This window comes from Ursus americanus, chromosome 2, assembly GCF_024610735.1.
Source record: "Ursus americanus isolate L20-20 chromosome 2, mUrsAme1.1.p, whole genome shotgun sequence".
Lineage (NCBI taxonomy): Eukaryota > Metazoa > Chordata > Mammalia > Carnivora > Ursidae > Ursus > Ursus americanus.
In genome coordinates this window covers 48,490,024-48,501,544 of record NC_142128.1, presented here as the reverse complement: position 1 = coordinate 48,501,544, position 11,521 = coordinate 48,490,024, and the positions used below count along the sequence as shown (strand labels likewise).

Here is an 11,521-nt window from a genome sequence, read left to right as displayed (position 1 = left end):
CCTGCCCGTCCGCGGCTTCTCTCTTGCTTCAGTTCTGAGCAGGTCTGAGAAGGAATCTCAAAGTTGTGTGTGAACATACGACTTAGAAAGCCTCTTACACGCACAGCTCCCTGAAGAGTCACAGCCACCGTGGAGGTGGGCCGGGTCGGTCTAAAGAGCATGCTCAGTGCGCGCACTAGGCGCGCACCGGGGGCGTGCACGGCGGACTCTCGCGTGACTGAGCTCCTTCGCGTGACCGAGCTCCTCCGCGGTACGAAGGGGCCTAGCTGCCCCTGCATCCGTGCGCGGCTCCACTCGGCTTTGCAAACGAAGAAGGAAACACGGGAGTGTTACTGGACACGCACCATGCGCTTGGTGCTGACCGTGATGCTCACTCTTGCAACGGAGCAACCGTAGCCTCTTCGCGCACGCGCAGCACTTGCATCGTCTGCAGATGACACCTTCCGCCCTCCTTACTCCTATTTGTCTGGATACGTTAGGGCAGTAACTCCATCACCGGAAACTCCACGTCATAAGAGGTGGATGTGGGGTATGTTCTGCTTTGGTTGGACGTGTGGATTAGAAAAGTGACCACCTGTATTTAGGATTCTTTGAACATACGAGAAAATGCTCTAATTAGCAAGGGTGTAAGGGCAGCACATCTCCGCTGAGGACATCGGGGCTGTTAAGACCAGATTCCCAGGTTCTCTCTCTTTTACTTAGTGCCCCAGGAAGATACCATTTGTTGACTATTTGGCTAAAGGAATAAATGTATGTCTAGAGGCACTACTTACTCAAGGATGTTAAAGGAAATGGGTGAGGCTACTCGTTGACATTTATTGTTTCTTAATCTCACAGAGGAAAGGGTCCTTATTCGAGAAAAATAGGATATATGAGCATCTAATGTAGGAAAAGAGTTTACAGACTAAAACGCAAAAGTTTCTCAGCGACACAGACACTGTTACGAGCTGCCAGGATGCCCAACTGTGGGTGAGTCTTGGCAACTGAAAAGGTCACAGACAAGAAGTCTTAAACAAACCATGGTTCTACTGAGGGAATGGACCAGCCACAGAACTGAAGGAACTGGTTCTAGTGGCCTCCACCAAGCCAGGGGAAATCTTCAGAACATTCCAAGTGAACCACAGTTCCCCCCCCCACCCCTTATTGGAGTTTCACTTTCTGAGACCTCAGTGACCCCGAGGGTCTGGAAGCAGATGAACCTCCTTCGGATGGACAATCAGAAGGTGTCCATAGTGATCTGACCCTACGCCCCGATGCCTACGTCATTCCCTTGGCGTCTCTCATCATGTAGGCCTTGTATGGACTCGCAAGAAGGCTGAGTCCAGTACAATAAGAGATTCTGAGAGACAGAGATCACATTCACATAATTTTTATTACAATATATTGTTATAATTCTTCTTTTCATCATTAGTTACTATTGTTAATCCCTTACTGTGGTTAATTTATAAATTGAGCTTTATCATAGGTATGCAGGTACAGGGAAAAACAGAAGTTTTTACAGGATTCAGTACTACCCTGGGTTTCAGGCATCTACTGGGGCTCTCAGAACGTATCCCCTGTGGATAACGGGAGACTGTACTGGTGTTCAAGGACCTACTACCCTCCTCAAAGCCCACAGTGAGAGTCCTTGTCTAAGACCACCCCCACCCATCCCCCCCAGGAGCAGGCTAAATACCAAAGTCACTAAAGCAAATGCAGGACCCAACATGGGGTCCTGCTCTTCACTCAGAAACATCTGAATTGCACTGGGATTGGGGGAAAGATATCCCCAGGGAATGACCCTGAAAAGTGACAGCCCAGTTTGAGATATCACAGACTCTGACTAGGAATTTTCACTGAGGGAGGAGGAGACCGGTGGGAGGAAGGTGGGGGTAATTCTCCCTTTACTCCTCCCCAAGGATAGGTTTAAATTACCCGTGCTTAACTGGAAAGGGGGGGGGGCAGTGTGCCCAGAGACCCTCCTATTCAATTACTTCCCTGCCTCAGGGTTTACAGACTCTTTCACCTTAAAAAAAAAAAAAAAAATCCCACTTTCAACTTCTTGAGTTTCTTTGTATTTACTATTATTATTATTATCATTATTATTATTTAACAGAGGAATCCTTTTCTAACATTTCCATTGATCTGATGGGAGGGAACCTGGATAAAAAGTCAGCATGGGCAAACAGGTAGCTTGACTTTTGGGAGTGGGCAAAGAGAAAAGAGGAGGCTTTGCACATGGAAAAAGACGTGAGGATGGGCATGAAAGAAGGTGCTGGAATCTGAGCCACTAAGAGGCGGCTGCCCCTCCCACCTCTGCCTCTCCCACTGGAAGGTTGTGTCTAGCCAGCTTCCTACATCTGATTATCACTTGTCTTTACACGGTTCTCGTGTGTCGTGTCTCGCACATTCTCCCCCACCCCCATCCACCCCACGATACCCCGAGCACCCTTCACAATTCCAAGTCCAATGTCATAACTCAGAAAATGCAGACTCAGAGGAGCCATCCGAGAACTCTCCCCAGTCAGTAACAAGTTGATTCCAACCAGAAACCTCTCTGCCTTGGAGCACAGGATTCGGAGGACTTCACCAGAGGGACCAGTAGATGGAAGAGGATATCACCCTCTCTCGTTCTCTGACACATCACAGAAGCACACACAAATCTGCAGAAACTAGTACGCATGCAACAGATAGTAGTAATTGTGCAAATAATTTTTTAAGATGCTCAGTCTGAAAATATAAGTGAGTTCAATTTAGATTCAGATGAATTACCAATGACTCCTTTTTTCCTACTTTCCTTCAACTAATGCTTATTGAACATCATAAACATATATGCACTGGGCTAGGTATGCAAAGATGAATAAAGCATGACTCACTAGGAGTGTACCATCTGGAAGGGGATGCTTACAATCTTAGAGAAAACTGGAATCATCTTTTTTCTGGAAACATTTGAGAGCATACTGTGGGTTAAGCACTAGGCTACACTTAGGTCACCTTCAAGGTCCTGATCAATGCTACCCTGAAGCCCTCTCTTGTTCTTCTCCCAGGGGTAAGCAACTTGAGGATACGGTCCTGCCTTGCATCTCTCATTACAGGTATCCTCTGCTTTTCAAAAGTTTGCATGGAGCTACCTCACCTTTTTAAAAAGCTTTTATTTATTTAATAGAGAGAGAGAGAGAGCATGGGGTGGGGAGGGAGAAGCAGATGCCCCGCTGAGCAGGGAGCCTGATGTGGGCTCGTTCCCAGGACCCTGAGATCATGACAGAGCCAAAGGCAGATGCTTAACTGACTGAGCCCCCCAGGCACCCAGAGCCATTTTGCTTTTACAGAAGACCTATACTAGTACCTGTTTTTGCAAACTGAAAGGAATCCAAAGAGGACTTTTGTTTTTGCAAGGAAAAAAAAAAGCAAAAAGTGAAAATATCCTTCAGTGTTAGATTTGCAGTGAGAGTCAGAGGCAGCATGCCCCCAGAGAGTGAGGGGCGCCGCCCAGCCCCTTCCTGGGACCCACACTCAGCGCCTGAGCAGCCGGCCTCCACAACTCTGACCTGTGCCCGCGAGCGCCTGAGCTTTCTCTCCCGCTGTTTCGTGCATCCCTTAGCAAGATGTGTCCCAAGGTATCAGAAAAGGCTAAGAGAGTCTGGGAACACTCAAAAGTTTTTCCCATATAAATTGATGGTAGCTGTTTCTTTGCTTTCTGTCCCTTTGGCTTATGTGTACCAGGACACTCTACTTCCAGATCCAGGGGAAACCAGTAGGCCTCGCTTAGAAGTGCTTGGTAAATGTTTTTCAACGGAAGGAAGGAAGAAAGGAAAAGAGGGACGAAGGGAAGTAAGAAGGTAAAAATTCTCAGAGCGCCTGAGTGTTGAAGCCATTTAAGGCTCTGGGTCTTGGTTTTGGCTCAGGTTGTGATCAGGGGGTCGTGAGATCGAGTCCCAGGAAGGGCTCTGGAGTCTACTTGGGACTCTCTCTCTCCTCCGCCCCTCCCCCACACCCTCCCTCGCCCACTCTAAAATAAATAAATAAATCATAAAAAACAAAAAGAAGGTAAAAATTCTCTCTCATTAGTGTAGTAATGAACATCTAATAATTAACAAAACCGGGTAAAAGCCAGATGTAGCAGTTACCCGCTCTTTTCACTCTCTATTTCACAAGTATGTCCCAAGGATCCTTTGTTCTTCTTAGTCTTCAGACCGTGTTTTCTCTGGAAGCCAGCCCCAGGACCGGTAGTGGTGGCCCCAACTCTGACTGCCCAGGGGCAGTGGAACCCCAGAATCTCCCTGCTGAAATTGCTAGGGTCCAGAAAGGAAGAGGGGCCCCACCACCTGCTCCACCCCAATGGGGGAGATCCTGGGATTCAGGGAGGTTGGGCTCGTTAGCCAAGGAATAGGACCCTCTTTCCTAAAAGAGAATGGAACTGAAAAAGCAAATCTGCAAGACCATCACCTCTCTCCTCTGGCACAAAACTCTCAGATGTCCTCATCAATCCTGGTTTTCCCCCTGCCCCTCCTGGCTTCAAGATCCCAACACAAACTCCAAAGGGAGAAGCCAGCTGTACTGAGAGTGTATTTTAAGCAATGCGATACTGCATTCCACAAAAGAGGAAATGTTCATGCCTCTATATTACATAGCACTCATCCAGGCCAACTCCAATGTACCTCTTAGGATGTAGATATTTCCAGACAACCATAAGTAGCCCCAAGGGCAGGGACTTCTGATTGACACCTCTTTTTAGTAGCAAGTACTCCATAAATGTTAATAGATGGATTTATCTCCTTTTTGGATAAACAGATAAAACAGCATTTCAATTCAATAAATATGAACTGAGTTATCTATACTGTGTTGCTGGTCATATAAGTCCTGATCATTATTTTCTAGAAATTCATTAGTCTAATGAGGGAAGCAGATCATAAACCAATAATTATAATTAAATCTGGGGAGTGCTGTGGGGACATCACATATAAAGGGAAGTAAAATATAAAAGTAAAATATGAAATATGAAAATATGAAATATAATATTTTGTTTATCATGTTATAAAGGACAACATCCATCACTTCGCTTAGCATCTTCTTATTATGAGCGATGGGAAAAATTCTGCATGAAGTCAAATTCTGATTCACTTCAATTCTCAATGCTTTGAAATCTGAAACTGATCCTGTTTCCCTTTTCACTTTTGCTGCCAGGAAGCAGAGAGTTAAATCTGTAACCAACTCTATAGGATCTGGACAAAATAAGGTCCTCATGATGGGTTTGATCCAAAGAGGCAGAAGCTATTTCCTTAGCAGCAAAAGGACTGGAAAGTCTACGATGAGAAAGGATGTTTACACATGCAATTTTACCGACTAACATTCCCTTGTACTTTATTTTTTTCTATCACAATTTTCTCTTCTATGCTCCTCACTTATTTAGTAAATCTCTTCATTTTGCTTCTCCCTTTTGGTAAACTGCTTGAATTCCTCTTTGAGATGATTTGAGCAATACATAAATAAATTAAGATCCATAATGGGTTCTGTTGCAAAAATCGGAGAGAATTTCATCCCTGAGTACATAACCATCCCCAAGAAATGGAAAAGTCATACAGCCATAAGGCAAACGACTGGAAGGAAATATATAAGCGGGGGGGGGGGGGGGGGAGTGCTTATAAATAGAAAGTGAGCTAGGGTAGTACAATTAAAGGTGGATTTCTTCGCTTTTTTGTAAGATTTTCTTTATTAAGGTATTCCTGGGGTTAAGCTGTTTTCTAAACAATACACTTAAACACGGGCTATGCTGAATTCTTTCTTTATTCCTCCCAACGCCTGGGGAGAGGTGAAGATAACAGGTCCTGAAAAGTGTCACTGTCACCAAGACTTCACCTTCACCCAGGTCCTTTATACCAGGCTCTCTGAGCCACCCCACCCCATGGGACGCAGCTGTCCCCTCCTGAAAACTGAGAACCATCCACTTCTCAAAACAAAGGAGCCGCTCAAGGTGCCCTGCTGACCGAGTGACTTTGCAGCTGAAGAAGAGAGGGATTCAAATGACCCGAGCGCCCCAGGGCCTGGAGTGTGGCCACAAACAGAGGGAGGACAGAAGGATGGAGGACAGAAGGACGGCAGGACCAAGAAGGGTGTGTAAGAACAAGCCACTGTGCCCTGCTTTATGTCCCTGTCGAAATCCCCGGCTTCTGAGAGGGAACCAGAAAAGGTGATATACACCTAAGAGGGGCAGTCAAGCTTCAGACCACCTAGGAAAATAAGTCATGCTCATTGCCTGAAAGAAATCAGGGAGATTCTAAAAAGCAAACAGGCAGAGGCCTAATAAAAATCAGGAAATAGGCCCAAGGAGAATTTTGGACTTATCTCCTTTTACGTATGTTTTACAGTCAACCACCGCCAAGACATAATTAAATTTATGTACCTGAGAAACAGGACCAGAGGTGGGTAGAGCCAAACCATTTGTTTTTTTGGACAACTAAGTAGGATTCCACCGGATTTTTCTTGGAAGAATCACGCTGTCACTCAATGGGAATGAGTATTTCTGCGGACAAATCCACATTTTTCAGACAGCTTCCTAAGGATCACCTGTCCCAACTCGGCCTCTCATTAGCTGTGCGACTTGAAGGAAGTTCATTAAACTCTATGTACCTGTTTCCTCATGTTAAAAATTGGGCTAGGGGCGCCTGGGTGGCGTAGTCGTTAAGCATCTGCCTTCGGCTCAGGGCATGATCCCGGCGTTATGGCATCGCGCCCCACATCAGGCTCCTCCGCTATGAGCCTGCTTCTTCCTCTCCCACTCCCCCTGTTTGTGTTCCCTCTCTCGCTGGCTGTCTCTGTCTCTGTCAAATAAATAAATAAAATCTTTTAAAAAAAAAAATGGGCTAATCCTAGCAGCTCTGTCTGTAGTTAAGCGTCGAGGGCACATTACCTGTGGAAGGAAGAATTCCCTGCTGCCCAGGGAGGGAAGGAGCACCCCTTCTGCGGACATTCCCTATTCTGCTGCATCCTGAGACAACCCACCACCACTCTTCTCCCAGCCTGGGGCCCGGGGCCCTCTCACCTTCAAATCACTCGGACATGGTGAACAGGAGTAGAAAGCAAACCTTCCCATCTACACTGCCTGCCTCCCTTCCTCGGCTGACGGCCAGGATGGACAGACTGTGCGTGCGTCTGTGGCTTGCGAGAGCCGGAGAAGCCTCCGGGCCTGGCCTGTCCCAGGAACTGGATTGAACGAGCTCCTAGACCAGTTTGATCCAAAGAGACAAGCCGCTCTTCCCCTACCAGCAGAGCGGCTGGGCCGGCCACAATGCGAAAGCCATCAGTGGCATCTCGGAAACCTTAAGGAGACAGGAGGTCTAATGGCACAAGGCCTCAAAGAGCATTAGGTTAACCCAGTGTCTTCTACCAGCAGGAAGGGAGAGGAAGAAAGAAGGTAGCCGTGGAGGGGAGGGGACGCATGTGAAAGATGAATCTAACCATGAAAATTTAATTTGTTAAAATAATGACTAGGGAATGACAGATAATGCACAAATTGTCTACATGCATTTATTGAATACATAATAAATGGGTGTATGAATATATATAACTATATATGTGCACCATGATAAAAATTAATTCCAGCTTCCAGAAGCATCACTGTTTGTCTCCCTGCTGGCAAGAACCCTGGAGCACAGAGGTAAATTTCACACTTCCGCTCGGCACTCCCTCAACACAGACCAGGGAGCTTAAGCTACCCAGGTGAGCAAATGTCACAGAATGCCTGCTGGGCAGGTGGTAAATTCCAGCCAGCCCAGGGAAATGCCAAGTGGTCTCAGGTCATGAGTTTGGCAAATAGCAATTGGGGGTGTGGGGGAGGCCCCAGTCAGAGCAAGGAAGGGGACAAGAGAGAGCGAAGGGGAGAAGGCCAAGCAAATGAAACGGGTGGCAAGATTTGGGAAGGGCAAGGCCAAATATGCAAAGACTCAGACACAGAACATTTCCCAGGCTGCCTAAGTGAAACGCAGCACCCTTTGAATCCAAGAAAGCATGCTTCAACACATAGCACCTCAAAGTGTTCATGAGCTTTCGTTCAGAATGACCTTGGTGGCCACACTCCTGGTCCTAAGGAACAAATTCCGCCCTGGGCACAGGACTTTGGGAGCAAGTCGGCTGCCCACGTTACAAAGATCATGACCATGATTCGGGCTCCTCATCGGACTGGGAGCTCAGCAACTTGAGGGTTAAGGGCCAGAGCTTACACATTTGCATTCCTAGGTCTCACATAATGCTTCATACAAGAAGTTCCATAAATATTTGCCAAAGCAATCAATGGTCCCAAATTGGGTACAAACCGCTGCAAATTTCATCATGCCCTCCAGAAGGTCTAAACTGAAAATGTCCAGCTGGTATTCAAAAACTAAACCCAGTCAGGACAGGGATGCATTTTTAACTTGTTCACTATTCAACCCATAGGACGTAAGAGTCTTCCCCCAACATCTCCAGAATGGACAGTGCTCAAAAATATTTGGCCATACGTACTGAAAAACAATAAAGCTCTGTAACCTCCCCTTGTGGAGGGTGACAGTCAGAAGGTGACAGGATAGGTGAGAAGATCTATTCCAATGGGATCTTGACAAGACCACCAGTCTTTGCATACGAATGCCCGCGTGGAGGCCACTAGGGAGATGCTTGTCTCTTTAAGCCTCCAGGAAGTGAATCCAGTTACCAAGACATCTCAGCCTGAACCCCCTACAAAGATAGGAAGTCAGTAGAGTCAATGAGATAGGAGGATGGGGGTGTCCAAACCAGGAGCAGAGGGAAGAAACTGTTTGCAGTTACCACTGCTGGTATGAGTGTCCCTACTCTCAGATTTTAGCTGCAATGTCTGTAACAGTCAGAAGGAACGTGTGAACTCTCAGCCTACATACCTACATAAGGCCCTTCCATCCTCTCCCCCAGAGGTACCGGGATGAGAAATTCATGCTGTGAAATTATAATAATGGGCCCAGTAGTTGGTGGATCAGAGACTGGGCTGGTGAAATTCTCAGAATTAGTTCACAGATTTTCCAAATAATGAGGGAATTCAACCTTTCCGACTTCTAGCTCTCCCACGTGCATTCAATGGAAAGTTTCTGGAGGGTCTATTGTAGGACCTGGTGGTTGCTCTGCGGGGCTGTAACAGAGCAATAATAGGAAAGCACAAGAATCCATTTAAGAATAATAATCACACATCAAGAACATCTTTCTTAGTGTAACTTTCTAAGAAGAAAAATAAAGTAATATGGCTTAGGCATGAGCATGATGACAGCCCCTTCCTGCCTCGGCTCCAGTAGGCCCGTGGGGGAGGGGGAGCAACTATGTGTGTTCGAGCAGGGGGCGGGGGCCAACTCCCCAAATCCATTTTCTCTTTGCCGAAGACTCTCGAAAAAATAAGGCAGCTGGAGGCCCCTTCAAGCATTCCTGTGAGACAAGACAAGCGGCCATATAAGAAACTAGGTATGTCTGAAGGCCCCAAACCTTCTTCAAGTGTTAAAGAAATCAGACCACGCTTAAGGAAAACAAATGTCAGTGCTGTTTGAAGTACATCAAGGTTCCTTGGGTTAAAAATCTCCCCAGGGGAAGATGACGTGCTCCCTGCAAGAGCCGAGAGATCAAGAAGACAGGGAGGGTTTCTGCAGCAACTTCACATTATGGCATTTGATTCATTTCAATACCATAAAGCATCAACTGGAGTATTTGCGGAATCGACCGGAAACAACACAGGGCCAACTAAGAAAGAAGCTGCAAATGAACATGCGTGCGTGTGAGCGCGCGCGCACACACACTCGGCCACGTGCTTCCACGCCGCCTCGTGGGTGTCACCCCTGCAGGCAAAGCCTCCGCCACGGAGGTCTGCGCGCCCGGGTACCAGGCACACCCAGCACTCGAAACCGCGGCTCGGCCCGGCTCCCTGGGGACAGCGGTCCCGCGCCCTCGAGCCCCCTCACTCCCGGGCTCCGACGCGCTGACCGCGAGCGGCCGGGCCCAGCCCGCCGGGTGCCTAATAAAGGACGCGGGGCTCCCGAGAGGGCCGTCCCCGGGGGCCCGGGGCAAGGGCAGCGAGGTCGGCGGGGCCGGGGTACGAGGCGGGCGGCGAGGGGGCCCGGGGAGAAGGGGCTGCGGAGGCACGCCCCCGCCCCACTCCGGGGACACCCCCCCCCAAGCCGCGATCGCGTCCGAAGGGAGCCGCTGCCCCCTCGCGCCCCGCGGGTGACTCTCCGCCCGGCCTCCCCGCCGCGGCCCCGCATTTCCCTAAGTTCCCAAAGTTTTCTGTCGCGACGCAGCCCCTTAAACTCCTTCCAGACGACTCCACCTTGCGTCCTCCACCTGGTGTGAGCGAGCGGCCCTCAGCTCCGCCTGGCCGCTCACCTGGCCGCCCTTGACCCAGCGCCCTTGACCCGGTGCTCACACGACGTGGCTGCGCAGCGGCCCCGCACCCACCCGCACCCACCCCGGCGTCGCCCTCGCTGGGGCTGCGGGCTCACCGGGACCCCCGTCGGCAGGCCGCACAAAGGGAAGCGGGGCCTGGGCCGCCGCGCTTTGTTTCGAAGTGTTTACTGATGGAAGCAGGGTGCAAGGTCCGAAAGCCTCTGCATGCAAATTCTGCAGAAAGGCATCACCGGGCGCAGCCTCCCGTCCGAAGAGGGCCTTTCAGAAGGGAGGCAGGCTGGGCTCCCCGTTAGGGCCCCTGAGAGGCTTTCTTTGTTAGGGACAAAAGAGAAATGCAAACTTTCAATTCGATTAACAATGGTAATTATAAGGAGGATTCTCCTGCAGGGACACAGTTGGTCTCAAATCCCCTACAGCCCTCGGAAAAAACCCCTGGCTTCCCTCTCTCTCAGGCCTACCAGCGCAGGCCACTAGGTAAACTTATTCCTCTGACCTACTGGCAGATTCAGCCCCGTCTCAAAGCACAACAAACGCAGAAGGCTCTCCGCTCACACTTAGCGGCCCACACTTAATGAAAGCCAAACATCTTTCTAAATAACCTCATTTTACGTTTCCAAAAGCCCTCCTGACAGGTAGGTGGGAAACAGACCTTATTTCAGCATTTCAGCTGCGGCAAATGGGGAACAAGCTACTCTCCACAATTCCAAGGTGAAAACCAAAGCCAAGTTTCCCAACTTTCTGGGCTGCACCATACGAACTTGCAAAGGTAGACTGCACTTCTAATCCCGCAACCACAACTCTGTATTTTCCAAAAGCAATTTCCAGGCTAGACTCTAACTGCTACAAATAGAAAGGATGCAAAAGAAACATTATTTGCATTCGGTCATGGAGTCAACAAAGTGGATTAAACTGGGACTGGCCTCCAACTGGCCTTGTAAATGTGATGTTAAATGCTTCAATTTAAAAAAAAAAAATCAGTATTTCTTTTTTCTCTCCCAGTTTGCCTTCTCCAATTCAACTTGATGGATGGAGGTGGCCTTACCACCACCGTAGCCACTTTGGCATGAGTGTCTAGAGAAGATACCAAGAGTCAAAGGATCAATGAGAACTGCAATAACAATGAAAAAGAATTTTCTTTTCTAAATGCTCCACCTGC

At 48.4% G+C, this 11,521-nt stretch overlaps 1 protein-coding gene across 5 annotated transcripts in view; it reads right to left on the bottom strand.

Moving 5' to 3' along the window:
- PBX1 (PBX homeobox 1) overlaps window positions 1–11,521 on the bottom strand; it is a 281,772-nt gene that overhangs the window by 256,511 nt on the left and 13,740 nt on the right. For 2 of the 5 annotated variants that reach the window (XM_087856021.1, XM_087856036.1), the window contains exon 1: window positions 2–10,451. The exons of 2 other annotated variants lie outside the window; for them this stretch is intronic. In XM_087856021.1, the coding sequence (XP_087712147.1) occupies window positions 2–278 (277 nt within the window). In that variant the 5' untranslated portion in view covers window positions 279–10,451. Of the gene's footprint in view, window position 1; window positions 10,455–11,521 lie in introns of those variants that run through there. One more of the 5 variants, XM_087856031.1, reaches the window with a different exon arrangement.